The sequence below is a fragment of the Drosophila biarmipes genome, chromosome 2R, assembly GCF_025231255.1.
Source record: "Drosophila biarmipes strain raj3 chromosome 2R, RU_DBia_V1.1, whole genome shotgun sequence".
In the NCBI taxonomy this organism is placed as follows: domain Eukaryota; kingdom Metazoa; phylum Arthropoda; class Insecta; order Diptera; family Drosophilidae; genus Drosophila; species Drosophila biarmipes.
Genome location: NC_066615.1, coordinates 16,646,554 through 16,674,396, shown reverse-complemented (window position 1 = coordinate 16,674,396; position 27,843 = coordinate 16,646,554). Strand labels below are relative to the sequence as shown.

At 42.4% G+C, this 27,843-nt stretch overlaps 5 protein-coding genes and 1 long non-coding RNA gene across 20 annotated transcripts in view; 4 read left to right on the top strand and 2 right to left on the bottom strand.

Annotated features, from left to right (window-relative positions):
- Positions 1-932: 932 nt before the first annotated feature.
- Positions 933-2,934, top strand: LOC108036266 (neprilysin-4-like). Its single transcript, XM_017112277.3, has 2 exons — positions 933-1,970; positions 2,029-2,934. The coding sequence occupies exons 1-2, from the start codon at positions 933-935 to the stop codon at positions 2,932-2,934; spliced, it is 1,944 nt and encodes a 647-aa protein (XP_016967766.1).
- A 537-nt stretch (positions 2,935-3,471) lies between these two features.
- LOC108036582 (prenylated Rab acceptor protein 1) lies at positions 3,472-4,897 on the top strand. Its single transcript, XM_017112838.2, has 4 exons — positions 3,472-3,486; positions 3,725-4,079; positions 4,144-4,350; positions 4,422-4,897. Exons 2-4 carry the CDS (start codon positions 3,997-3,999, stop codon positions 4,711-4,713), a joined length of 582 nt encoding a protein of 193 aa, XP_016968327.1. The 5' UTR covers positions 3,472-3,486; positions 3,725-3,996; the 3' UTR covers positions 4,714-4,897.
- Positions 4,898-8,598, bottom strand: LOC108036581 (peptidyl-alpha-hydroxyglycine alpha-amidating lyase 1). Of its 3 annotated transcripts, none has more exons than XM_017112836.3 (6): positions 8,331-8,598; positions 7,920-8,082; positions 7,617-7,857; positions 6,704-7,203; positions 6,039-6,542; positions 4,898-5,578 (listed from the first exon to the last, which is right to left on the bottom strand). In XM_017112836.3, exons 1-6 carry the CDS (start codon positions 8,430-8,432, stop codon positions 5,409-5,411), a joined length of 1,680 nt encoding a protein of 559 aa, XP_016968325.1. In that variant the 5' UTR covers positions 8,433-8,598; the 3' UTR covers positions 4,898-5,408. The 3 variants fall into 3 exon arrangements, with proteins under 3 accessions (XP_016968325.1, XP_016968321.1, XP_016968324.1); XM_017112832.3 differs by having other exon boundaries at positions 6,108-6,542; XM_017112835.3 differs by lacking the exon at positions 4,898-5,578 and adding an exon at positions 5,594-5,699 and having other exon boundaries at positions 6,108-6,542; positions 8,331-8,597.
- A 422-nt stretch (positions 8,599-9,020) lies between these two features.
- LOC108036287 (uncharacterized) lies at positions 9,021-9,596 on the top strand. Its single transcript, XM_017112299.3, has 2 exons — positions 9,021-9,338; positions 9,392-9,596. Exons 1-2 carry the CDS (start codon positions 9,107-9,109, stop codon positions 9,556-9,558), a joined length of 399 nt encoding a protein of 132 aa, XP_016967788.1. The 5' UTR covers positions 9,021-9,106; the 3' UTR covers positions 9,559-9,596.
- Positions 9,597-10,060: 464 nt separating this feature from the next.
- The window catches only part of LOC108036343 (myocyte-specific enhancer factor 2), a 47,716-nt gene continuing 29,933 nt past the window's right edge, over positions 10,061-27,843 (top strand). For 7 of the 12 annotated variants that reach the window (XM_044092238.2, XM_044092235.2, XM_044092231.2 and 4 more), the window contains exon 1: positions 10,062-10,759. The gene's annotated coding sequence lies outside the window, so the exon portion shown is untranslated. Of the gene's footprint in view, positions 10,760-27,843 lie in introns of all 12 variants that reach the window. The other 5 variants (XM_044092236.2, XM_044092228.2, XM_044092232.2 and 2 more) reach the window with 1 other exon arrangement.
- Positions 21,309-22,517, bottom strand: LOC127010982 (uncharacterized). Of its 2 annotated transcripts, none has more exons than XR_007763958.1 (3): positions 22,143-22,517; positions 21,948-22,091; positions 21,309-21,885 (listed from the first exon to the last, which is right to left on the bottom strand). It is a non-coding gene; the product is annotated as an uncharacterized LOC127010982 (long non-coding RNA). The 2 variants fall into 2 exon arrangements; XR_007763959.1 differs by having other exon boundaries at positions 21,310-21,885; positions 21,953-22,091.

The following is a 27,843-nucleotide window of genomic DNA, read 5'->3' as shown; positions in this document are numbered from 1 at the left end:
CGGAAGTGAAACAAAAATCTATAATTAGGTGACTGGCGTGTGCGTCACCGGAAGTTTAAACCCTCTTAAAAAGTTCAAACTTATCTTACTTCTTGAACAGCTTAAATTTAAAAAAAACCGTTTACGTTGTTTAAAACATAAATGTTCGAATAATTGAAAAAAGTGTATTTTAAGATTAAGATTAGTCGCTTGCGACAGAGATTACTTCAAAATTACAGATACGATTGTCTCTGTCCTCTAGTCTCCAACGTACTAATCTTGTTGAACATGCGTCAGTATATGTTAGAATAGATAGAAATAGATAGAAAGCTGGTCTGAAGCGCGCATCCCAGATATTTTGAGGAGAGCCATCCCAGACTTGTTCGAAATGGCACTATTATTAAGTCACCCAAACCCACCTAATGGTGGCAACAACTGATTTAAACCCCTAGATTAATGGGTTAGAAAACGTGCCCTTCTAGATTGATAGGGGGTCAGCTATTTCTACTAACATGTGTTTCGGTTTTTTGATAACCAAGCCAGTTTCGTACTATTTCCAAACCGCTTATCGCAATGAACCGAGGAGGATCATGTACATTTGATTATTCATACCCTCTAATAATAGAGACTCTGGGACATAAACTATATGTACTAGATGCACATATGTATGTTCCTGCTGATAGTAAGTTTAAGTGAGTTTAAGTGAGCTTGAATCGCTTTCTTCATCCTGTTACATACTTTCCAAAGAAGGCAACATACCCTATTGCTCTACGCGTAATGTGCGTTACTATTGGGCAATCCGCCGTTGCCAATACTTAGATGAAGCACATATTTGACAGATTCCATCAGGGCAGAGCTTTCGAAGTAGCTGAGCTAAGAACTGACAGTATGAAATCGCGCTCTGAACCACGCAGTCTGCCATTCCGTGCCGAAAAGATAGATTATTCAAGACCATGTTCTTGAGTTTGAGCAACCTAAGCTCGGTTGGACTGCTTGTGTGCTGGCTCGCACTTAGTTTTTCCCAGAATAATGCCGAGGAACAGAGGGTGCTAAGGAGTTGTAGGAGCGATAACCTAACCTGCCATGCGAATCTCATGAAGTCCTACATGAACGCGGAAGTAGAGCCCTGTGACAACTTCTACGAGTACGCCTGTGGGAACTACGGCCGCGTCAAACCGAAACTGTACTCCCGAACCGATTACATGGCCGACACGGCCTACGCGCTAGATGACATCGCGGAAGAACTGCTGGGCAGGATGGATGTGGCGGAGACCCTGAATGTGTCCAGCGAGCTGGCCATCGCCCAACGGTTCTACAACGCCTGCCTGGGGGCTGAGCTCCACCCGTTTCCCGCCTCCGATCCGAATTACCTCGGGCTCATTCGGTCGATCGGAGGTTTTCCCGCTGTCGATGGGGCTGCCTGGAATGCTTCTAACTTCAACTGGGTGAACATGAGCGCCCATCTGTCGAACTACGGGGCAAGAGGTCTGATCCGTGAGATCCAAAGACTCGAATATCCCATAATTGTATTGCGGCCAGAAGTACTGGGCTTTGACTCCATAGTTCGGTTGAACCACTTTCGAGGCAACTCCTCTGAAACATTCAATCTCAACAAGAAGCGCATGCGCAGATACTTAGGAACCTTCAACTTGCCAGAGAATAAAATTGAAGATGTGATCCAGGGCATTTTTGCATTCTGGCAGGACGCCCTGCAATCGTTTCAGGAAGAGTCCTGGCTAAAAGAAATCGATGTTACTAACTACTTCAAGATTGCTTGGCAGCAGAACGAGAAACGGAAAAATCGCCATTACAAACTAGTGGGCTTAGAGCCGGTGTGTGCCCGCCACCCCGAGGCTGTGGCCAATTACCTGGCCTTGCAGCTGCTGTACAAATTCGACGCCGATCTGAAGGACCCCACGTACCAAGAGGATTATTGCGCCGCAACGATGCGATCCTCTATGTGGTTCTTGTTCAAGAAACTCTACGCGGCGGTAAGTATCACGAATTTGGTTTAGGGCTGTAAAAAAGTCATAGCTCGTATGTTTACAGGAGTACTTTACCGAGGAAATGGGGTTGGAAATGTTTGAAATGGTGCAGGAACTTCGAATTAGCCTGCGAAAGTTACTCAAGAAAGTGGAGTGGCTAAGCCCGTATGAGCGACAAGTAATACTGGCCAATGCGTCCTCGAACCAGACTCGTATCGGCTCCAAGGAAACCCTTGCCGATCCCCTAATCCAAGAGATTCTCCGCCTGAACGTAGTCGACGGCAGTTACGCCGCCACCAATATCAATTTGATGCGCCACAAAATCGCCACGCACCGGTTCAGCATACGCAAATCGAAATTAATAACTAGCACCGACAATGCCCAGGAGGATGTATATTTCTTCAGACCTTCAATGGATGATAAGACCCGCCATGTGGTTGAAATCAATCCCGGAGTCCTCCAACCACCTACCTACCACCACTCTTGGCCGCATGCCCTGAAATTCGGCACCTTGGGTTTCAAGATTGCGAGGGAACTGATCAGAAACTCCGTCTGGATCTCATTCTACGTGGCAAGAACGATGTATGACCATCGTGACGAATGCATTGTGGATAAATACTTTGAATATTTGGAACCGAGAGACTCTCGGCATTATACTTTGCTCTTAGATCAAGGTGGCTTAAAGGAGGCATTCGAGGCGTACCGTAGCCACAGGAAAAAGCTGATGGAGGATCCTACGCAGAGTATGGCCAACGATGGAATGCCAGGACTCGACCTTTCGCCGGATCAGCTCTTTTTTCTGGGATTCGCACAGACGATGTGTTACAATTACGAGGATCCAAAGAAGACCGACATAAACAAAAACTTGCTTCTGAGTGACTTATCCACCAACGAGGACTTCTCCCAAGCCTTCAACTGTCCTGTGGGATCTGGAATGCGGCCCTTGGCAACAACTTGTCACCTGTGGTAATCTGTCGTTATCCGGGGTAATAAAATAGCTTGGATGTAAAAAATAATGTTTTGTTTCAGATAAAAATGATTTCTTCAATTTAAGTTTAGCTTGCCTTTGTTTAATATCTAATCATTTTTTCCGGTTTAATAAAAATGTATCCCTTGGATTAAATAAATATCATACAAAATGTGTTCAGTAAAGCATGCATTGCCAATCTCCTTAAATATACCCTGCCCTGGCTTACTTTTTTTTAATTTCAAGCTCTTTTAGCCGTACAGGAAAGTGGTAGAAGTAAGTTCTTAAGAAAGTCAAAATAAGCTAGGGTATTTTATTTATATTTTTGAGGTGGAGGTTAAGGTTTTAGGCAACGAGAATGGGTTTATGTTTCAGGTAAATAGGAAAGTGATCAGCACAGGGTGTTCGATACCGTGAAAACTATACTTTTAAGTGGATTGGCCCACCGTCGGTCTGGTCACACTACACGGCCGGGCAATTCTATAGTGTTGCCAAGTTGCCCACTAGATCTGCCTGCTTATATTAGCAATTATGGGATTAATTGTAATATTGCAGGTATGGCGAATTTTCGCTTTTTTCCACGCAACATTAATTAAAGTTTTATAAAACCATGTGGTAACTTCATGCATGTTGAGCTTTTCTTAACGATGCCAACCTCCATTTATAGCTTTTTTTTTCGCGCTTTGAGCGGCTAGTTTAGCGTTTTTATGCCCCGGAGAGTTGGCAACACTGATTCTATCCTAGAACTATCTGCCACATCAGATTTTTCAAACTTTGTGTACTGTTTTCCCAGAAAAGAACAATGTCATAGCAAATTAAGAGTGAATTGTGTTAGCAACATCGAAAGCAGTCGTTTGTGTCGCACCGCCTCCATGTAGCATTGGCCCCGGAAAAGTCCTCGTCGCTTCCCAACCACCGCAGCATCCGAAACCATTCCTGGACCAAGTGAAGATACACCTAATACTTGTAGAACGCCCTTGCGGGGTTAAAGAAGAGTTGCAGATTGCAGCGAAGACGTGTCACTAGGAAAAGAGTTCAGCTGAGGTAAGAGGAGGCGGACTCAAAATGGCCCAAACCAGCGGGAACTTATCCGGAAACATGCAGCCGCCGCCGCCGTCGGGAGCTAGGTTCTCCGTGGACCTGCAAAGGTGAGTAACAGGAAGGTACATATGAACATACAGGTTCCAAATTAAGTACTGTCTCCCCAAACAGCCTGCCCTCCCTGGCCAACCTGCCATCGCCGCTGCAGATCTTCCAAATGGTGCGCAACTCCCTGAGACCCTGGATCGTATTCTTCAACATCAACAACTTCAAGACGGCCGTCAGCATGCAGCGCCTCAATAGCCGTGTGGTTCGGAATCTCTCCTACTTCCAGGCCAACTACGTTTTCATCTTCTTTGTACTGATGATCTATTGCCTGTGAGTGCCCAGCTCCCAATACCCAGCTATATCTTTCCAACTGTATTGTACCTAATTGTAATCCCCTCCAGCATCACGGCGCCCTGCATTCTGCTGGTCATCCTGGCCGCCGCCTTTGGTTGTCACAAGTTGCGCGTGCGCAACAGCAACATCACCGTGGTGGGACACCAGCTGACGCCAAGCCAACAAATAATCGCCCTAAATCTGGCCACAGCGCCCGTACTCTTCCTGGTGGGTGCGGGAGCTGTGCTCTTCTGGACACTGGGCGCCTCTTGCTTTGTAATCGCCATGCATGCAATCTTCTACAACATCGATGCTATTGTGACGGAGGAGAACGAGGGATTCCTAGCTCAGGTTGTCTGACCGCCAACCAGAATCTGAAGCATATGTCTTCTGGGATCAGGACAACCCGCGACGAGGTCGAGGAGCAGACATATTAGCCACTATGGGGCCTTATTAGTCGATACGATATGCAATATTTCATATTTATAAAGAATTCTAGTTAAGTTTTAGCCGCAGACATTGAATAAACAAAATACACAAGCTATGACAGATTCATAAGACTATATTCCGTTTGGCAAATCATTCGCAAGACAGGATGCACTTTTGGCAGAGAACCTCAATTTAACTCTTATAAACAAGTATAAGTTAAGATAGTACCTATGAAAAGCTAAGTAAGATTGGTATATTTACTTTAAAAAGTAGTGGTTGACGACTACAGTCGATGGATTCTTTTTTTTTTTGTTTTCTCAATCGGCAGTCCAATATAAAATATCTATAAGTAGCTATAGCCTTGTTTGTAACCAATCTCGCTTTAAACTAACGCTAAAAGTACAGATATAAGTATATCTTTCGAATGCCTTGGCAGCCTTGAATGAAATCAGAATAAATACTCCCTGGTCTGAATTTCTCTGCCGAATGTGCCCCTAAAAAAAGTGAAACAAAATCACAACGAAAAGACACCTATAGCACGAGTACAACTAAGTCGGTTTTTCAATGAGGTACAGGTAGTTAGAACTAGGAATGCTTCGTTAGCTGCGTAAGTCTTGGTCCTTCGTCTAGGCAAACTGGGAGCTCGCCAGCGTCTTCGTCTCCTGCTCTTCATCGCTGGCCTGCTGGTCCAGCTTCTCGAATCCATTGCGATCCCGATCGAGCAGGCCGCCCAGCTTAAAGCCTTCGCTCTTCTCCCAGGCGTGACGACGACTGCGCGCACCAAAGGGCAGGCAACCTGTGGGAAATGTGGGGATTACGGATTAATTAATAATTGTCATGAGATCAACGGGCACAACAACACTGAGAGATCGCATTCCCCTTTTTAGTTCATGCTTAGATCTTCGATCTGGCGTGCACTGAAACAAACCGAAAACAAAAACATAAGACTCTTAATGACAAAAAAGGTACATTTTGTAGGTATTCTTATGTATTTTGTTTAATATGGAACAGTAAATGCGAACGCAATTTTAGTTACAAAATATAATTTGCAAACAAATACAAAACACACACTTAAATTGTACATGCCGTGTGATGTACGAAACTAAAAAAGCAGAGGAAAATCAGGCAAGATAAGGAGATTCAAAGGTAAACCAATTCGAACTTATAAATAAATGTTAATAGTACAGTTAAGTGTAGGTGACAGCACAACACAGGACATTGAGTGAGGGGTGTTAGCACTGAGGATCAGCAGAGACTCTGGTCGGAAGAGGTCAGCTGCCGGTACACCAGGTCACTGGGCGGAGCTGAGCTGCTTGCTTGGTTACCTCGTTTCCTTCGCCGGGCGAAAATCAGTGCCAGTGCAAAAGTTGAGCCCGCGAAGAGAAGCATGAGCGAGGCCACCAGAATGGCCTTGCCACTGGGGTGGTGCACAGTCTGTGGCGGCGCCGCCGCCTCTCCCACAGCCTGGCTGACTGCGCTGTTGCTGGTGTCCTTAGTGGCCGACAAGGACATCGGCTTGGCCAGCGACCTGTGCACAAACTTGTGTATGCGCATTGGATTTAGTTCGGCCACATAGATCTCGTTGCCATCAGCGGTGACAGCCACGTCGTGTGGGTTTTGGAACTCGTGCTCATTGGGACCGAATTTCGATACCAGTTGCTTGCTCCGCATGCTCAGCACAAAGCCGCGCACCTCGTGGTAGCTTTCGGGATCGTATCCCAACTTGCCGGAGGGTCCGTTTACAATCACCAACTGCCCACCTAAAGCGGAAAAGGGATATGTTTAAGGTAATAAACTATTTGGGACTTCGTAGTAGTAGTAGGGATGAAATCTAGAGAAGTCCGACACGGACGTCAGAAGGTTGAAAGATTCTTATGACACCTCATGAAAACCGAAACCAAGAGAAGATTGATCCACTCACCCGCTGCCGGGGTGTAGGCCATGCTGAAGAGACGGTCCCCTATCAGCTGGTTGTGGTACTGTGAGTGGAAGGTGCCGTTGGTGGAGAAGAAGCACTGCACCCGTCCGTTCTCTCTGTCCGCCGCACAGAGCAGCTGCAGCTCCGGAACCAGAGTAAGGCCGTGGGGAATGGCGAAGTAGTTCGGGGGAGCCACGTCGTACGATGTGCCTGAGAAGGAGTTCTGTCCCCAGGACAGGATGAGCTCTCCCGCTTTAGAGTACTTGAGGATGCGGGCATTGCAGTATCCATCCGCCACGAAGAAGTCGCCGTTTTCCAACACCGCCACCGAGGTGGGCTTGCAGAATTTATGCCCGACACCGGGTTGGAAGGCTTCGCCGAGAGTGAGGAGCGGTTTTCCATCGCCTCCGCGTGGCGGAAACTTGAAAACCTGGTGCATGGCCACGTCCGTCGTCCAAACGTTGTCCTCGGGGTCTACTGTCAGACCATGTGGCATGTAAAAGCTGTAAGTGAGATTAGATTTATTTAGACAGGGCTTACTGAGAGGACAAGGCTGTATAACTTAGTTGACTACCTCTTGCAAAGTAATTAATCTTGCTGTTATTTTCTCGCTCATATTGACTTAAAAGCCAATAAAACCTATTTGGGATAATTGAAACCGCCCTAGTGGCGACAATAGGTATACACTTGCATTTATAAAATTGTTTATGCAATTTGCACTAAATACTCATATAAAGCAAAACACTGAACTAATAACACAACAAAAAGTGCAAAGCAACTAAAAATTTTAGAAATCTAATGAAATTGTAATGATTAAGTTGTGAAATCATCTGGCAGGTCTAAAATGAACAGTATTGAAGGACTTGCAGTACAGCTAATAAGCTTTGCAAGAGAGTTAAGAATACAATCATCTTACAAATTCTTGCCCCAGTCGTACTGCACTTTGCCCGTTGCCGGCTCCAGAGCCAGGATGGTGCTCTCCCTGATGGGTCCGCGGTTCTTCTCCTGGAATTGGTTCCTGTTGTCGAAGGTGGTCATTCCCCAGATGCGGTCCACGCGGTGGAAGATCACCACGTTGCCGGCCTTGTCGAAGCTTACGGCCGTCACCTGTCCCAGCTTGACATTGTTCGCCGGCCAGGCGTTTTGGTAAACATAAGCTGGGAACGGATAAATTCCAGTATAATACAGGGCGCTCGGTTATCAAAGGGGAACCACTCACTGTTGTTTAATTTGGCCAGTTCAACCCTAACATTGGGAATTTGGGTTTGTTTGGGCGGCTGTGGCCAGTTGAACTGCGTGACCGCTCCGGATCCCTTGAGAATCTGCTGCATGCGTTCGTTGTTGTTGTCCCCAGATTGCAGATAGCGTTGCGAACTTTGAGTCTGAAGGGGGTTTTGAGATTAAGATTAGCGCCAGGTGGAAAATGAATGAATAATTGCCACGGAGCAGCAATGCCCACGCACACACGCGAAGTACACACAATGCAGCCAAGTCAATACGCCGAACATCTGTGCACATATTGCAAACATATGTTTGTTTGGGTCAAGGAGCGTAAAGGCACCTATAAACTGGCCAACTATGTGGGGGGATGCCCATGCCCTGTTTGTAAGTAGGGAGATCTCGGATTTACCTGTGACACCGCTGGCTGGGGGAAGAGGAAGAGGTGGAGGAGCAGGCAACAGATTGCCAAGGATTTGCTGCCCAGGCAATTGGCGCTGTCGGTGGAATGCATTGCGTCGGAGTCCCTGTGAATATATATAGCTGCACGAATGCTGGCGGAGATCCAGTCCGGTGTGATAGTGCTCGTAAACAAACGTCTCGTTTCGGAACTACAAAACTACGTATGACGCGGCCATCTTTGCCTGCGATTGAGTTGTGCTGCGTTCAGGGGCGCAGGCAGAATGAATCGCTAGGGGGTCCATACTTGACAGTATTATTGTGTGAAGTGTGACCATATCAGCTAAGTGAGGTTCGGCATTATGTTTTTACACTTAAGACTTACCTAAATTAGCTGAAAAAGAACTAGAGTATCAATTTGTTTAATATTTGCGAATACTGTTATGATATTCTAAAGAATAGTTTTAGCTGTTTATCAAATTTATTTCAAAAAGGAATACCTATTTTGACACCATTTTGAAGTACATATTTTAGGCTTCTTTTAAAAATAAAAAAATAGGTAAAAAAATCTTAGACGAAGGACATAAAAATTAGAATTCCGTTGATTGTTATAAATAAAAGCACAATTTTGTATTACTGAATATCTACGATACAAAATTACTACTACGCCCCTGACGAAACAGCTGTGGACGAGGCGTTAGTGCATTTCTGAGATTCCCCTCAACTTTTTTGTTTACTTCCGCATTCAGTTCTGAATAATTCAAACACAAAAAGTAAAACACTTGCAAAATGTCACAAGCAGATCTAAATAAAAGCATTGAGATTTTAACCAAGACCGAGGAGTTGGCCGACAAAATAATGGCCAACAAGCAGGAACTGACGGTAATGGATAAACGGCGGCAGGAGACTCGGGAGGCAATGCGGCTGATGGAAAAGTCCGAGGACAAGAAAGTTTGGATCACCATTGGCAGCATGCTCGTCAAAATGGAGAGGGCAAAGGCCTTGGAATTGCTTAAGAAAGGTTGGAAACTACTTTCTCTACCAAATCCTTCTAATAATAAAAGCTTCCCGCAGATCAACAACAAATTGAGCAGCAAATCAACCTTATTTACTCTGACCAAAAATTGTTGGTCAACAAACACCGTGATTTGGAGTTCAAATCGCCCTTCTCGGGCACTAATCTCAAGCCCCTAGGAAAGAAGGAGTTCGATGCTCTAAAAGCCAATCTACCCTTGTTGTAAAAGTAGTTATTTAAGTAAAGTTTTTATTTAAAAGCCGGTTTGTTTTGTTTTGATTTAGCAATATGACCGTGGGAGGAGCGGACGAAAATGCTATGGTTTCAAAGTTAAAACGGGCTTACTCACGGAATATTCCTTATTTTCAAAATTTTTGTTATTTTCAAAACTGTTTTGGTGTAGGGTACTTAAAACGTTTTCAATTTTCCGTTGTTGGCAATTGTATCAGACTGAAAGACATGTAATCAAGTCAAAAATGTCTTCAATGTTTCACTTTTTTTCATATTGTTTTGGCAGTGAATAAGTTGAATTCATTTAAATAAGTTTAAACAACCATTCTATGCTTTCCAAGCCAAGAAGAAGAAGAATATTCTTTGTCGGCTAACTTTTTTGTAATGGCGCCAGATACGCGCATCCCTAAGCACCACCAATCGACTTATCGGCGCACTGCCGTCGCCAGGTGTGACCGTACCCGCCGTCGAGTGTGACCCACCCGCGTAAAGCTCCCGCAGCACATTTGTTGTAGCGCTCCGTCGTTGTTGACTTGTTTCGTCGTAGGCTCCTCCGACTGGACCGATCTGATCAGACTTTGAATCGATCGCACTGATTTCGAAACGCAGACCTTAATCCGGAACTAGCCTGGTGCATAGGATCAGATCGAAACAACGCTGACACTATTGAAATATACCCCAAAAACTGGCGAAAACGTGCGCTCTTACGTCGGTCGCGTGAGTGTGTGTTTGTGTGTGGTGAGTTCTCCTCAAGCCCCGCACCCCCCGTCGCCCACGTCTCGCTCAGCGCGCAAAAGTAAATTTTAGTGCAAATAAATTGCTTTGCTTATCTCGAAGCGCGCGCGCTCGCATGATGAACGCAACTGTGTGCGTGAGTGTGTGCTTGTGGGGAGTGAGTGTGGCGAGTGTTGTTAATTAATTTACAACAGTCGCTCCTGTTTGGCGAACAACAGAGCACAACAATAACAAGCGGCAGGCGGGGCAGCGCAAAAACAAAAACAACGCTCGTCCTAACGGTAGTTGCATGTGGGCCACTTCGCCCACCCAACCCCCCACCCCTTTTCCGGAAAACGAAAGTTCTTTTACATGTAACACAACAACACTCTCAGAACGGAGAGAGGGCGAGGGAGCGAACCCCAGAAACCCCAGAGCGTGAGAGGAGAGAGAGAGAGCCATTTGGCCTTGAACTTGCGACGGTAAGTTGAATTTAGCCTTTCTGTTTCTGCCACTTCTTCTTCCACCTCTTTGGATGCACTTCTTGTCATGTTGGTCCAAAAGTCGATTGCACTATTACCGACCATCTGAAATACACTCATCTCTTATTAAGCAAACGCAGGAAAATGACATATATAAGATATGATAGGATGATCAATTTAATGAATTTGTATCTTTTACCAATTTCAACATTTTAATAATGACATTTAATGATATAAACAGAGTTTATTGGTAATTGGAGGAATATGATCCAAACGAATTCATCTAAACTACAGATACAAGTCTGCATTATGAAAATTATCTAGAGTTTGCACTATTCAGACTTTAAAATTACAAGAAATGTGTAAAATAAAGTCGGTCTTCTATAACCACATAGATCCTCAGAAAAATTATACTTCATATGGCAGCATTGTAAAAAGTACTTGCTTTTTTAAGATATAAAAATTAAAAGCAATAAAAAAAAGGGAAAATAAAGTCTTACTTCTCTAACCACACAAATGTATAGATCTTCTTACTTAGTAGAGATCGCTTTATTGACTCAACTATCTGTTGGTATTACAATATCTATACCCCGAATATTTCATAAAATAGTTCGAGTTTTAAAAGTTCGATCTGACAAAGGCTCAACCATTTCTCTGCGCAGCCCAAACTCGAATCTTCCACTTAATAGTTTTGTTTTGCATATCAGATCGCTTTACCCAACTGCAGCATAGAATTAAGTGGCTTTTCCCTCCACCTTCCCCTTATCTTGTCCTCCCCCAATGAAGCGACAATTGAGGGGCAGACTAAAGAGAATCTCAAGAAAAGGAAAAAAGAATCAAGAGGCGAACATTGCCTCCCCCACTTACACTGTGCGAAACGAACTCAATTATTACCTCACATACGTATTTGCATTGTGTTCGTGCGGGTGAAAAAACCCCATCGAAATGCTGTTACAAAATCACTACTCGGGTAACTGGGTTTTTTTCGATAATTTATTGTAATTGTTTTATTTGCATGCTAAATGTTTAATGCAATTTTTCCACTGGGTCGGGAAAATCTTTGGTGCCCTAATGAATTTGCACAATCACGATATCAATGCGGTATTTAAATTGAGATACGACTTTTTAGTATTGTAATACTTTTCAAAATTTACCAGGAAAGAAAATATATCATAGAAAATAAAACAAGAAGCTTAGTAGTTAGGTTGAAAATGAAAGAAGTATTGAAAATCTTTGCTTTTCAGAAGCATATTCAAATGTTGTGCTTGCTTGAAAGCTTCATCTTTCTACGAAAAAATAAAAGAGAAATTGATGGAAAATTCCACTAAATAATTGGTTGTATGTATACTAATAACCAATGAATAAGTTCCAACACGAGCTTAGCCCTGAAATACGATATGATAGTTAAATCCTTACTCATAAGACTCTTAACGTAAACCCTCAAAGCTATTCGCGAACCTTTCTTCGCTGTTAGCGCATGCAAACATCGCTTATTGAGCCATTGTCAATTTGTATGCCATAATATAATTGTTCAATAAGCTTACAAGCGACGGCAGAACAAACAAAAAGCAAATAAATAAAACAAGTTTTTAAAGTACACGAAAAGTTCAGAATGCTGGGTTTTTTGTTGTTACTGCCGCCGTCAACTTCTAATGCTCGATGTGTTCGTGTATTTACACATGTATGTATCTGAGCCTTAATATAATTTGTAAAAATATGCGAATTAATGTTGCTGCTGGTGGAGGGAAACAAGTTTTTGCCGATTTGCTAGAATTTTGTTTGTGATTAGGAAGTGAGCGATTGACTCAGGCAAATGGAACGCAGCAATTGCCAGGGAAATGCACGTGTTATTGGCCAGTTGATAAGCCAAAATTGGCTAGATAGCAACAATGTGGAGAGCCATTTTCGAGTTAAGGATCTGCAGAAACTCCGTCTTTAAGTTGTGGAATTTTCGTTTCGCTTTTGTGAAATATTGCCGGCCAGGTCTGATTAATTATGGCTTGTCCGCTGCAGTTGTCGTTCAAAATGCTCAACTAGGCGTCGTCTATATGGATATATGCACGTATGGTGTGTGTGTGACGGCAGCACTGTGTGTGAGCACTTAATGGGTGTGTGTGCGAGGGGCGGGCGTCCAGTTGAGTCCGGTTTCGTGTCGTTTGGCAGTTGCAAGTGCAGCACGGCGCTTGAAATACTCTAGGGGAAGGTCCCCTGGTTGCACTATCCTATGAACTACATATATAGGAAATAGGAAATATCATTATACTTAAATGAACTATTTTAAAAGTTCTCCTTTAGAAATTATATCCAACCTCATGCTCATCCCAAATGTATAGCCTATTGCAGACAATTTGTATCTATAAGGTTACGAGGTTACATATAATATATTTATTTCTAAGATGATCATATGATCCTTTAAGACAAAAGTTACCAAAACAGTTGAGAACAAAGCATATCATGTCTCAGTAAATCCTCCTTATTAAAAAAATCCTTACACCTCCTAAAAATTCTTCTGTAGATACATCTAAAAAATATCTCTAAAAGATACTTTTAAAAAAGATACATTTAAACCTTAAAAAGTTGCATTTTTCCTGATAACAGAATATACAATGCAATATTGCATTACGCTACAAAATTAAGATTGTTTATTATTTGGAATTGTTGAGATACGTAATTGTAACTAATGTAGTTTAGATAAGAGATTCTGATTACCGCACAAGTATCTTTCAGTGTCGCCTAAGGGTATTTCAAGTGTGGTTTTCCCAAACCGTCGTATCTTTCTGGTTCCGCGTTGGTTTTGATATTGCATTTTTGAAATTTCAGGCACGTTGCAGGTAACTACAATGGAGGCAGTTGTAGTTGTTTGAGCTGCCTGCAGTTGTAGTTCTGCACCATGCCCGTTTTTTTTTTTTTTTTTTTTTTGCTATGCGGCGAGTCCGTTTTTTGCCTCTTGCCAGGGAGCGGAGATTAAACTTTTCCATGCACATGTTTTCCAATCTTCCGCTTTCTATTCTCCGTTTGCGGCTGCGATTGTTAAATAATGCTAAATGAATTTGCCTCAAATCGGACAGCTGATTTGGCAGCTGACTGGGGGCAGAGCGAGAGAGAGTGCGAGAGAGGAGGAGTGGAGAGGAAAACAAACATATTTGACAGACTAACTGGCGGAATTTGTTTTTTGATTTACGATAGCTTGGGGAGGGTGGTGGAAAGAGCGCAAAAGGGCGGCGGACGGTGGGCGGTGGGCGGTAGGCGGCAGTGGTATCAATATGTGTGCCGCACGTTACACATGCGTCACTAACACACTCAACTAGGCAATTTTCGAGAAATTCAATAATAAAACGCAGAATATGATAATCAGGCTGAAAAGAGGAAAACAAACTCACCACTGGCTGTTTATCAAAGAGCGGGGACGGAGAGAGCGTGAGCTTGCTCTCTGACACACAGACACAATAAAACGAATTGAGTAAGGAGCTGCTGAACTCCCCTTGCCACCCACCGAGCCCCACCGAGCCCCTTATCCACCGCACTCACAGCTGGGCCACTTGTTGATGAGAGAGCAGCAGAGCGAGAGCGTTAGAGGGCATTCTCGCGCGTGGCGAAACTCACCTCGTTTGGGGGCATCGATTGTGGTGGCCTGCCGTGCCGCCCTTTTTCTCAAGGAGCTCCTTTTACTGGGATCTCGCTCTCTCGCTCTCCCGCTCTCCTGCGCCCCCCTCCCCCTGTACTGTGTAAAACTTATCAAGGTCGTTGCTTGGCTTGGCGTCGCTGCTGCCGTTTTTTCGCTGTTGTAAGCGGGTTTTTCTACTTGTCCGCCAGCCCCCTCGCCACCCCCTTGGCAGGTTGGCCATCATCCTTTGGCAAGAAATTCTTTTGCTTTTATGTTATTGGGTTTCTCCTGCTTTTTGCTGTTTCGCATGCCTTTGGCTTGTTATTCGTTATTCGTTATTGTGCTTGTTGTTGGTCCTGTGCCTCTCACTGCTGTGCACTGGGGAAAAAACGTCCTTCAAATCGAAAAACAAAACGTCTAATGATATTCTATGTAATGCAGGATCCTTCTTGGAATGAAAACGAATCGGAAATATAACTTAAAGATACAACCAAAGGTACAATATATTATCCTTTTAATTTAATATTATTTTCCTTAAAGATATAAACAGATAAATATGAAAAGATATATTTAAAAAAGATGCATATCCTGAGAGTAACTTAATAATACCTTAAAATTACAAGATATTCTTCTTAAAACTATACATTATTAAATGACACTAGCATCTAACAGTGAAAATAATAAGATATGTATATATCCCTTGAGAGTACTTAATAATACCCCACAATTACTATAAATTATTCTGAAGATTATATATTCCTAACATCTTATAATGAAAATGACAGTATAACTTAATAACCTGCACAACCACAATATTTTATTCAACATTTATAAAATGTTTTATCTATTTTTTTTATAAATTCCTTTTTTGGCGTCAAATATTTAGTAATTATTTAAGGATTTCTTGGTTATGTTGAAGTGTATGTTGCCTGTTTAAGTGTCTCCCAGCCCCCCAACAACCCCCTTCGACAACGCCCACTGAGGGCAGTTCAGTTGTTGTTGCTCCCCCTGTTTAATTTACTTCGCTTACCTTGCCCGAGCCCTTACATTGCGCGTGTCCCTGATCCTGGGTTTTTCCACCTCCTGGAGGAGCCACCTTCAGCGCCGCACTGCGTGTATTTGCTTTATGTAAACAGCATGAAATGCCACTGGAACTTTACTAAATTGTTTGAAATTATGCTCGCTAAAAGTTGCCAGGGGATTGCAGCAGGGAATGCCTTCTTGTTTGTGTGACGAGCTCGTTAGATGCGGCTACAAAGTTTTGTTATGAAAATGATTTGGGCTAACTTTCAGGTTAGACTTTAATTGGGAAAATATTCCTTTAGAATGCAAAGTCAAGGAGTGGTCATAATTAATGTTATAAACGTTTGATAAGTTGAGGAAGTCGAATGTTTGAAATGACTTTGATAATACTTAATATCTTAAATCTTAAAAATTAAATTTCTCATCTTTATAGAATGCCACCAGTTTAATGTACATTTATCCTACATTTATATATTATATAAAAACAAATATGATGATTAAATTAAATAATATTATTCTGATAAGTTTATACATTAGAAATAAAATTAAAATGAAAACTAAAATATAATATAAGTAAGATTTCATTATACATATATTATATATATAGTATATATTTTTGTACTTTATTATATTGATATTTTTGAGTACATGTTTCTCTCCCTATGAGTAATTCTTTGAAGCCTTCGAGAGGTTCCTTCCATAAAAGAACTTATCGTGGACTAGAACAACATCAATTATGTGGGGACATGATATTCCAGTAGGGTTTCCCCTCTTGGAATTCCTCAACTCCCCAGCTGAGGCAGAATACCAGTTTGCTCTGCCCCAAACTCGTCACCTGTAGCTCGTAACTAGTGCAGTAGCAGCATTGCGATTCGCGAGATAACCAGATTGCAGCAGAAGATTGCACCACGGTGCGTATACGTCATGTATCTGTGCTTCACTCCTCTCGCCTCTGCTACTCACTCCGGTTTCCGCTGCATCGACACTCCACTGTGCCACAGGTTGGCGCGCTTTAATGCCGCTGTCTATTTTTAGCCATTTCTAATGAGCGGTTGCTATTTTTAGGCCAGGTGCTCGTGTTTGAGCTTTCGCCCCAGCCGCTTTGCGATACGATTTTGGTTTCGTTTTTCCCTGCAGAAGTTGGTGGATGGGCGGGGGTATGGGCGGGGAACTGCTGGATGGACGGTTGGGTAGATGGATGGTCGGATGGACGGGTGGAAGTGGCCACTTGATTGCCGATCTCTGGCTTTGGCCAGTGTTTGGGCCGCTTGTCTGGCCTTTTGCCTCTTTGCTTCTGCTCGTTCTTTTTGCCAGATCATTATCATCGTTGCTGGGCATTGCAGTTTCGTTTTTGGCTTAGCCTTTGTTGTGGGCTGAGGGGGAGGGTACTGCTTTTGGCCAGCTCTGGTAATTGTCTTTCGATGGCATTGATCACTTGAGACCAGCTAGTTGAACGGGTTTTTATGACTCGAATGGGAGAGGGTATTACAAATTGCTACTGCAAAGCTCTCAGCTACCCGTAAATAAATAATATTTAGCATTTACAGTAAAACAAAACAAGTTAATCGCTTTATTATCATAAGGAAACTATGAGAAAAGAAAATACCGAGTCTTAGTTATAGCTCCTTGATTTTAAGCACTTCGTACTTATGTAAAATGATGTTAATTTTTAATAACACATATAATATTAAACTAATCTTCTCTTTAACCTTTTTTCAAATCGGAAAATTCCGTAATCTTAGGATCCCAATTAACAACTTTCGGTTAGGGCATTTACCATTCCGAAGATACAAAAATGTTGGCCTCTTGAAAATTGCCAAAAAAAGAAAAGGTCCAAAGGCGAAAAAAACAAACTGGAAAAAATACTTCATTTGTTCCACTTGTGGCGTTGAGTGCCAAAAATCGCCAACATCATAATGTTTGATGACTGTGAAAGTTTCCGAATGGTTCATTAAGCCGCTTAAATACGCTCGGCACAGTCGTGTGTCCATTTGGGGTGCAGGGTACAGTTTTGTCCGATTCTCGGCGGGCGATCATTAGAATCTGGGCAACGGGAAATGGCCAGAACTCAGATGGTTAATGGTGCAGGATGAACCACAAGTTAATGGGCTGCTTCGCTTACCAACAACCACTCAAGCCAAAAGACGTGGGCCTGTCTTTGGAACTGAATTAAATACCACTTCTGACCACCAACTGATCAACCTTCAAATAGACATTTATGAGTCTAATTTTAGATCCGATAAATATAGCGGTACAATTGGAGTCCAAACTATGGACAGAGATACAGTTCGAATCGCCCAAAGCCAAACATAAGAAAGGTGGCTACCTAACGAATTATCGAAATTATAGGTCATCCATAAATGCTTGGGAGCCCACCAGGTGGCGCTCATTTACCCCAGGGGGTGGGTCACTAGGGAAAGTCACCTATGATGACACTCGCAATGAACTTTGCCCATCGTGGGAGTTGACCTTCCGCTTTCATTAGAATAGATTCTTATTATACCGGTTGTGCCCACGGAACCGATTTCGTTTTAGAGCAATATAACCTTTAATGGGTTTTAGGCAATTAGGTGTTTAAGGATTCCGTTGAAAAGCATGTCCATTGCCGTTTAAAAATGTATAGGTATGATAATTATCATTCACATGGATGTTTTTAATTTTAATTTAAGTTTATAATGCACAATGCCATTGGAAACATTTGAATTTCTTAAAAGCCCTAAGATTTTCTTGGAAATTAGTTAAGATTGTTTTTAAACAAATATGTGACACATGTTTTATAAAGAGCCCCACGCTAAAACTTTCTTGTAGAAGAAGAATTCCTTTTGAACCACTGTTTTCCCTAAGGAAACATCTTTGAAGTTAAGGGCGGCACAAAGTTTTCTTGCTGGCAGCAAATTCAATTGCCGCAAAAACAAAGGGAAACTTTTTAATCAGGCAAAGCTTAAGTGAATTTAAATGAGCAATAAAGTGACTTAATTTGTGCTGATGCGTAAAAAGCGAAAATATCTGTGTCTGGCATTCTTCGAGACCCCTTTTAAGGAGCCGGGGCACTCGATCAAATCATAAAAATTACAACTCATCTTTGCACTCAGGCTTTTCAGTTAATAAGTTTCTAGTGCGCTGCGAACACGATTGCTTGGCCATCAAAAATTAAATAAATAAATATTTGGCTTGCCAAAAAGTTCTCTCCATCTCTCCACACATATCTAGGTATTTCTTCTTTGTTATGAATTTATAATCGAAAAAAGAATAAATAGTAAATAAATAAATAACAATGAAGCAGCTGAAGTATTACCTTGGGATCATTAGCAATTCGATGAGGTCGTAGAGACAGCTAGAGACGGCGATGGAGGAGGCGGCTTGCCACGTCATGGTCTTGTCTCCGCTTGAAAATCTTTGGCAAACCGAGCCCGACTCGATTTGATTTAATTGCTTTCATTGGACTAACCATTATTAATGAATGGGAAGAGTTCTCTCTTTTGCAGCTATTATTTTTGTTTGGCTAACGGGCAACCGTCTGGCAGATAATGGAGATAACAGGGTTTCGCATAAGATAACTATTTTTAGTACGACTATTTTGGAACCAGAGATTGGGGCTAATCTCCGGCTTACTCCCAAACTCTTCTCGTTTTTGCTCTCTATTGTCTTGACGTCATGGGGGAGTTCTTCAGCTGTTTGACAACCCTCGAAAATCTTCTTCTCTAGTCTGAGGAGCTCTTAAGTGGACTCCACTGAACAAAGCAAACATTGCCAAGTTGAAGTGCGGAAACTGAGAGTTCTTGTCTGGGCTATACCCTGTAGGGAAAACAAAGTTATCTAAATTTTGTCTTAGGTGATAAAAATATTACGAAAGGTTTCTGGAGATAGGAGATATCTAAAAGCTTGATTGCGAAATGTGAATTAAGCTAGGGGCAGATACAAAATTACATACTAAGGATAAAAATATTGAGAAAAGCTTTTTTTGTTAAGGCTTTATTATACAATACAATACACTATCTATAACCGAAATAAATAATAGTAGATGAGATAGTAATCTTTAGTAGGAAGACCAGTAGTTCAAAGAGTTATTATTACAATGTGTAGAACCCCATAACCCCCAATGTTTAAAGTACCAGCAATATCAGCAATATTTCAAATGACGCATTCTTCCTAGCGACAGCATCCCAATCATCGATGCCCCAAGAGTGGAAGAAACAAGAAGAATTCTTTGCTTTGACAGCTTTCGGACTTGGACATTTTCTGTTCGTCGTGTCCCAGTGATTAAGGTGTCAATTGGGCAAAAAATAAAAAATAAAAGCTAAAAAACAGCGCGGTGGAGTACGGAAAACATACAGTAAACACAGTTAAGCTGACATCGAAATCACATAAGAAATGGGTTTTTAAACAACACAGCTCGGGTAGCAGCAGCAGCTAAGGAAAAAACACAAAAAAAGAAAAAGAAATATGAAAATAAAAATCTTAATCAAATAACGAAAAATGGTTACGCACAAGGCCTCCGAAAAAGCGAATGTGCCAGCAGATAGATTTTCGATGCCAGCGGGGTGAGGGAAAAATATTTTGGGGGGTGTGGGCATGATAAAGCAGCTAAGCAAATAAATCAATAATGAAAATATTAGAGGCGACAGGTTCACAAAGTGTTTTATATGATTTGTGGCCCACTAGCTCTGTCTCTGTCTGGGGTTTTTGGCCAAAACAAAAAGGCGATATACAGGGAATAATAGTGGAGAACCACAAGTAGAAGACAACCGGTTCTCAAGAGATTTCACGCGTGAGTCGTTAAACGTCAATTAAAGCTTAATACGATGTCCGAAAAGTGAGCAGCAGAGGTCCGGGGCTCAAGTTCGGTTCTTTTATTTGTTGATCGAACTTTTCGCTCAGCACGTGAAGCTGAAAATCGCCGAAAGCTGCGCTTGCTCGGGGATCGAGATCGACCGGTGGCGGTACGACAGACCCCCATATTTCCACCCACCCCTCGGCGGTCGTGCGTTCAGCTGTTAACAAATCGTGCACACGCTGATGTCATATGCCGCGATCACCCCTCTCGCTCTTTCCCTGCCGCGCTGTCTCGCTCTTATCGCGGGTGTGATGTCATTATGCAGCCGCCGCTGTTGCACTGTACAAAATATCGCTAACGTTGCTCATCGATTTGGAATTTTTCCATCTAGAAGTGATTGCTTGTAGCACCTTTTTGTTACAACACATACTTGTACCTATGATAAGTAATGTACCCCCTCAACTATGCGGTTCTAGTTCTGTATCTAAAACAACCACCTATAGAGATAAGGTTTAAGTGAGATTAGGGATCTTAGAATCTTTTTTTTTCTATTTTCAAAGCTAGTGAAATCAAGCTAGGAGCCCATGGGATATCTAATGAGATTATAAAGCTTTATACTAATAATAATAACTCAATAAAAAAAATTTATTTTTAAGCGAACGAAACCAAAATTATGAATAATACTTATGGCTTGAGTTTTTTTTATAAAACTGATAAAGATTACGAACTCTAAAATATTTCATATTTAATATGGAAAAGTATAGATGTTAAAATTAATCATTTTTATAATCATTTAGTAATAGGAGTTCTGTCTGCTTCTTTTTCTAAAACAAATTAAATTAAATCATAAACTAAATCAAAAAATAACAACAATTTTTCTCAGTGTGATTGCGATCATTGTTGCAAAAATGTAGCCTCTCGGGGATCTCGCTCTCTCGATTTCTCTCCGCGCTTATTCTAATTGGATTGTGTGCGGTTCAAACCGGGAATTGTTGACTTTTTGTGATATTTGTTTATCACTTTTGTCGCTTGCTCCGCTTGTGCCACAGTGCAGCCTGCCTAGGAGCAACCGCCAGTCAGTGGTCTGCCCTGTGGGTGGCCTTAGCGAGACACTCCTGTGGCCCATATCACATTATCTTCTCACTCTAGTTGTCTCACTGGCAATAAATGCTAATTTACAGCATTTGGAATTTACACGTGACTGTAGTTGCGTGGCTCTATCTCTTTCCAGCATTTGAAAACACTAATGTGTGTGCTGGTGGTGTTGATTAAATGAGTTGTTGTTGTTTGATTTGCCTTTTCCATGTTTGCTCCCTTTGTTATTGACTCTAAATATTACGCATACGACGCGTGTGTTGGCAAAATAAACAACAATCTTCCAGATGCTGTAATGCTAACAGGCGTTATCCAATAGTTACGAATTTAAGTATTTATTGTATATGAGTTCTAATAGAGTAAGTATACATTTAAATAATTTAATATCTTGCATCATTAGAGACCCATACATAAGCACCAAATGTATAATTTTCCCCCTAAACATTTTTGTATCTTAAGAAGTTTACCAAACTGACTTAAATATATTTATCAAATCTGATAAATCTTCCCCGCCCCAAATTCCATTCCATTCATACAAAATGTTCCTCAAGTGATTCAGCTCTTCCGCCACTTGTGGCTGCGTTTTTATCCAATTTCCTCACATTTTCCTGACGTTACACAACTTGTTTGCTGTGAAAATGCATAAACTAATTAAACAACCAGGCATAAGGGTTGAAGGAAAATGCAATAACCGAACGTTGTTTGTTGTATCACCGAATTAGTTTGGTTTTCCTCGGTTTCCCGCCAATTTCCCAGGCATAATTGGCTATTCCACCACGTAGGCAATCAATTGTTTCCTTCAAAGGTTGTTTCAAATGTTATCCCCTGCATAATATCTGGAAATTAAACAATTTGTGACGTGCTGGCTTTAATTGCCCCGGGCTTACCGTGTTCATTATAGCTGCTATAGCATGTTCTGCCGCTTTCTCCGCCTCTTTCTCCGCGGATTCGCGTGGTTATATCTTCAAGGTCGCCGGCGACAGTGGGTGCAGATTGCATTGAACTTGAACGGGGGTTGGTCGAGGGTCGATTCGCTCACTGGCCGCCAAAGCGGGGGCGTGTTTTCTCTCTTAATTTCGCAGTGCGTGGCCAGCACTCGAGTAGAAACACCCCCACTTTCACTCAGAAAGTGCATACACACTGGCGCTTGAGCTGAAATCTCGGTGCTTTGCACTCGACGCCTTTCGGGTGTGCAGTGGAATTTGTGAAACACCCACTCACCCACCCACTCCGCCCTGCACTTGTGAGTGTGTGTGTGTGTGTTTGTGCTGGCGTCTGTGGTAATGCATAAATTAATTGAATATTCAAATATTGCACTTTTTGTAGCCGAACGACTGACGTCAGTGGGGGAGTACTCAGAGGTGGTGCCGGGGGAAACCCGCTTCAACTTTAAACTTTCCGCCTATATTTAGCATCTATAAAAAGAACAAACAGTGGAGAAAGTTTTTCCAGCAGCTCCTATAAATGCTTTCGTTTGTATTTTCGCATTTGGCAGCGTGTGTTTTTTTCTTAGAGCGCAGCCACGAAAGTGCTGCCTACTTTTTTCGGTCTTCGGTCTTTGGGTTTCTGCTCTGTTTTATTGCCGCAGGGCAGGAGGATACTTATCATAACAGGATACTTATCATTCAATAAAGCCGCAAAACCGCACTGGCAACAAAAAGGAAAGCCGCAAGTCAACCGCAAATCCCATTTCCTGCGACATTTCCACCGAAACTGCAAGTGAAACTCGAAATATGAGACGCAAGCCAAAAGTCGAAGCTCATTACGAATGCAAAGGGCATTCCGCCTGCATTTGACGGCAGTTACCAGGGGGCAGGACCTTTTGAAGTATCCACCACTCTTCCCCTCCGCTGACAAGTACTCTTTGTTAGAGTCCTACTGGCTTTCTGAAAAGAACTCGAGAGTTCTATAAGAAATAGGGCTGTGATGGTTAGGTCTTGTGAGGGCATTTGAGCTACGTTTCATTGTTAAAGTATTATTTTTAGAAGACCATTAAAAGTTTACTCTTGTCCTTGAACACCTTGATTATAGGCAATATTAATATAGATACCTTATAGATACAGTGAGCGATAGCACGACTTCTTAGAGATTGATTTTATTCAAAATGGTATGTTTTATTAGGTGTTTCCTTGATAAAAAGAGTGCCAGGATTTTCCTCAAATTACATAGATTTTAGCATAAATAGGTAATGAAAAATATACTTTTTTCCTGTCCTAAGTTTCAACAAATCCATTTTATTTATTTTTTATCAGCTTAGAGTATTTCCACTTCGGCGAGCTGCCCCGTTCTTCCCTTGTTGATATACCTCCTAGCTTTATTTATCAATTTGCAACTGCCGCCACAAATCGAGAATGCAAAACACAAAGTCAAAGTCAGATTTTGCCACCTGTCTGGGCCGTGGATAAGCAATGCTACATACCACACCAAGCCATCCATCCAAGCCCATTTCCACTCCCTAGCCGAAACCCACTCACATTCAGCTGGGAATAATGGCCAGCTCGTTTCAAGGACATTTCGTATGCGTCAAATGGCGTAACGTAGCCATCAACATTTACCTTACCCCCTGTCCGCCCCAACTTGTTTGCATTTGCATGGGAAAAACTGGCCACAGCGAAAGTGAAGTTGTGCCGGCGAGTCACGACGTTTTGGCCATGGCCTATGGCTATGTAACTGACGATAGCTTTGGCCCGGCAGCAACTGACTACTGCATTTGCATTCCAAGTTATTCTTTTCTGTCGCAGCGGAAATTCTCCAACTCTCTCCTCTTCTTTTCCACCGCCCATTGATTGACGCCGCACGCAGTTTGAATATTTGATGTCCTGGAAACGGCAAATAAATTGGTTTATCTAAGCAAAACATATAAATGTTTTACTTGTTTTGGCCATAAAAATAAATTGCTAATTCTCTTTTGCCCTAGCCGGGTGCAGTGCGATTTTCACGCTTCAATTTTCAATCTTCCATCTTCATAAATGGGCAAATTCGACGGGTGCCATGCACCTGATGGTACTTCAGCATAGAATCGGGTTACCTATCGACGAGCTAGGCTCTATGTCTTACACCCCCGCGTCCCTGTGTGTATTCGTATGTAAATATGTTTCATATCCTCATTTTCTGTGCGGTTTTGACAGGCAATGTAAGTTATTGGTTTTTAATGCGCCTCTCGTGCGCACGAAAATGGCGAAAGGGTGGTGGCATTGTGGCCGTATCTGCTCCTGAAGGGCCCATCAATAACGATGATGGGTGGCGAAGAGGTATCAGAAGGCACATTATGCAAATATGCAAATTACCCGGGAATTACCAAAACATATTGAATTATGTATTTGGAATTTGTAAAGAGCTGAAATGTGCGTGTAATTTAAAACTCGCCTTCTGCTAAACTCTGGCATTCTGTGGTGAAGCTAGAATTCCTCTGGAAATGGAAGTTTCCGTAAAATTAGTTATTACTATGGCTGATAATTAAAGTATTCTAGGAATCTCTCCAAAATAGAATGCAACCCGAAATTCATATGAATTTTCGCTCATTAAATCATTGGCTTTAAGCCAGTTGGAAACGGATGTTGTGCCTTTGGTACTCTTCAGCTACTTCACTGAATTGATTACAGCCAATGGGGGGAGTTGGGGCTGCCGAAGGCGGCTCTTAACCCTTTGGGTCCGGTGTTGTTAATGCTGTCGCAAGCTTCCAGTTCAGTAGGGCGCAAAGCGCACATTCTCTTCGTATTTACTCATTTAACGCCTCATTAATTCATCACTTTCAATCAAATTTTACGCTTATATACATTTTTCCATAGCCGTAAACGCAGGTGGTGCGGCGTATCTGTGTGTGATGAGGCGGTGTGTGTGTGTGGTTGCCTGTAAGTGCGACCGGGAATCGCTTCATTGGCCACAGTAACCCGTGATTAAGTTGGTTTTTCCAGCCCAACCGCTGCCCTCGCGGCTTTCGCGGCGTGTTAAGCTTATTGAGTTGAGTTTTCCCTTAATTCTTCAACTTTTGCAGCCTTAAATTTAACTTTGGCCCCATACCAAAACAAAAATCCCTGCATACTTGGGGGCGCACTTCCTATTCGAGTGCATGCATAACATTGGGTTCTCACGTTTATTTTCCACGTGAGAAAATGGCCAAGGAGGGGATTACATAAGCAAAATGAAATACGCATCTGAAAGGTATGCGAATTTCGTGGAATCACCGTGGTCTGTCAGTTCTTTTCTTCAGGAAAAGGCAGCTATTTGTACTCGGCTAGAAGGATTTCCTGACCAACAGTGCCAGAAAAAAAAAAACAGGAAAAGCAGAAAAATCAAACATTTGCCATTCGTTATTTGCGGATTCTGCCAACTCAGCCCAACACATTTCCACTAGCCGCCTTCTGCTGTTTTAAAAATAACTCCTTGTTTTGTGGAATTCCATGGAAATCATGCACATCGGGAAATGTACAAATATTGATGTTTTCAGTGCTAATTTTAACTGATACTCTGCGGCCGTCGGCCATCGAGTGGGAAATTAGCCCAGCCACCCCCTTGCAATAAGGGATCCGCAGAGGATACTATATATAAGTAGCCGTGGCATACCCATAATACTTTGTGGATATTTTTGCGTGTGTGCTCGTGTGGGTTGCGCTGCCCCTTGGCCCCTGGCCGTGGTTATAAAAATAAGTGAACATTTATTTAAAAATCATCGCACTTCCAATTCCAATGCAGCAGCCACGCCACGAAAACAGATGCTCAGCATTTCCTTTCTTTTAGTCGAAGGAGATCGCCGGTCAAAGCAACAACACAGCACAGCACAGAACTCAACTGAAAAGCACCGAAAAGCACTGAGGAGCAACACTGAACAGAAGCCGAAGGCGACCAAAATACCCACTTTTACAATAACAAAGCGAACTAGGCCCAAAAATAATACAATTGTAAAATATATCTCTCAGTGTGCGGCACCGAATGTGGCTGTGTGTGTGGCATTTCGATTTATTTCCGAGCGATCGGTCGGAATGGAGAGCTAAGAGCTTATTAGCCATCCCATCGGGCAGTCGGACTTTTAGATTGATCCGCGCGTATTTTAGATTGATTTGTGGATATCGGATTGTCGATAACTAAGACCGGTTTGGTTTATAATCTAATAAATGAGAAAAAACGTACGAAAATCTATAAGTGATAGCTTTGTAGACTGAGCTTGTAGAAGTGCTGTATTAAGGAACGTTATGTATCGATGTCAGTATAATGGCAAAAATTTTAAATTGTAATCGAAATAAATGGAATAACTTAATTAAAGTTACACCTCAAATTTCTGGAATATTTCCCCGTAAACTTAACCCGTTCGACTACTTCTTAGTCCTTGTTCAGGGAAATTCACCAACAACACTTAAACGCTTTGCTCGCTTGTTGAATACATAATTGGCCGCTTAATACGATTTGGCCATAATCTGATTAGCTTCTTCTTGGCAAAACATAAAAAGGCAAACACAGGGCCTCCTGCCTCAAAGAGGCCGCCACAATCCGGCGAAAGAAATCCTTTGTGCACACACTGCCACAAAGGAAAACGCACATTCACTCAATCGCTTCCATGAAAACGCCATTAAATCGCTGGGAGAGCGCTTGGGCGACGCTTAACTCGAAAGCTCATCAAAAAGAGATTCTGCAGGAGACCCGGTGCGGGGGAATCCCCCGAGGACGGGGCTTTGGCGCTAGTCAAAAGATGATTTCTGCGCCTTGTTGGCGGCATTATTATCTTATTTCGGGTTACCTCTAATTTAAAAATGGCTCAAACGCAGGCAAACAAACAAACGCAAGATGAACCGAACTGAACCGCACCGTACAGAGCAGCGCGGCACAGAACAAAACGGATCCGAGCAATACGAAACGGAAAAGCAGCAGAAGAAACAAAAAGCGTTTTTTATAGAACATTTATTTATAATTATACATTCTCGGTGTATATGCGATTTTCTGCGCCAGTAAAGTGAAGTGTAGGAAATATACACACGTCTATACCTCCTCGCACATATAGATTCTTGTACAATATTTTCATTTCCAATCCTCAATCCGAATCAATCGGCTCGGCTCGCTGGTTTCTCGCATCATAATATCGCATCGTTCTCATGGCACAATCGAAATAATCGAAGCAATCGTAATCGATCATCGGCGAGCGTGAGTGTGAGTGAAGCGGTGTCAATTAAACACCCACAAAGGCGGATAATTCCATCCAGCAAAGTGCAATTCTACTGTCATAAGTCGTGAAATTTCCCAAAATAAAGTGAAAACATCTGTTTGAGAAGAAATCAAAAGAGAAGTAAATAAAGAATCGGGAGAATTCAAAATGTTGCCAGAAGATAGCAACATGTTGCCAACAAGTGATGTGTCCGTTCGCCGCCAGATGTCGTACCTGAGTATTCAGTCCGACAGATGGCGGCCGTCTCTCGATCGGTTGCAGTTTCACCCAGCGTGCCATAGATGGCGCCAGCAGTGCCACTCAATATTGTAAGCAAAAGAAAATCAAAACATTCTCAAATCCGTTTTCAAAAGAGGAAGCATGGAAAATTCCCTGAGGTTTTCCCGCGAAAGCAGCTTAGTATGAAAAGCTTATCGCCTAATGCCTCTCGGCTA

Bases quoted from the DNA above. Each gene is read 5' to 3' on its own strand.
- LOC108036287 (XM_017112299.3), top strand. From the start codon at position 9,107: ATGTCACAAGCAGATCTAAATAAAAGCATTGAGATTTTAACCAAGACC. The intron at 9,339-9,391 runs GTTGGAAACTAC...AGCTTCCCGCAG, and splicing joins CTTGGAATTGCTTAAGAAAG to ATCAACAACAAATTGAGCAG.
- LOC108036582 (XM_017112838.2), top strand. From the start codon at position 3,997: ATGGCCCAAACCAGCGGGAACTTATCCGGAAACATGCAGCCGCCGCCG. The intron at 4,080-4,143 runs GTGAGTAACAGG...CTCCCCAAACAG, and splicing joins TTCTCCGTGGACCTGCAAAG to CCTGCCCTCCCTGGCCAACC. The intron at 4,351-4,421 runs GTGAGTGCCCAG...AATCCCCTCCAG, and splicing joins GTACTGATGATCTATTGCCT to CATCACGGCGCCCTGCATTC.
- LOC108036581 (XM_017112836.3), bottom strand. From the start codon at position 8,432: ATGCATTCCACCGACAGCGCCAATTGCCTGGGCAGCAAATCCTTGGCA. The intron at 6,543-6,703 runs GTGAGTGGATCA...TTTCCGCTTTAG, and splicing joins GGCCTACACCCCGGCAGCGG to GTGGGCAGTTGGTGATTGTA. The intron at 5,579-6,038 runs GTCTCTGCTGAT...CATTTCCCACAG, and splicing joins GCTGACCTCTTCCGACCAGA to GTTGCCTGCCCTTTGGTGCG.
- LOC108036266 (XM_017112277.3), top strand. From the start codon at position 933: ATGTTCTTGAGTTTGAGCAACCTAAGCTCGGTTGGACTGCTTGTGTGC. The intron at 1,971-2,028 runs GTAAGTATCACG...GTATGTTTACAG, and splicing joins TCAAGAAACTCTACGCGGCG to GAGTACTTTACCGAGGAAAT.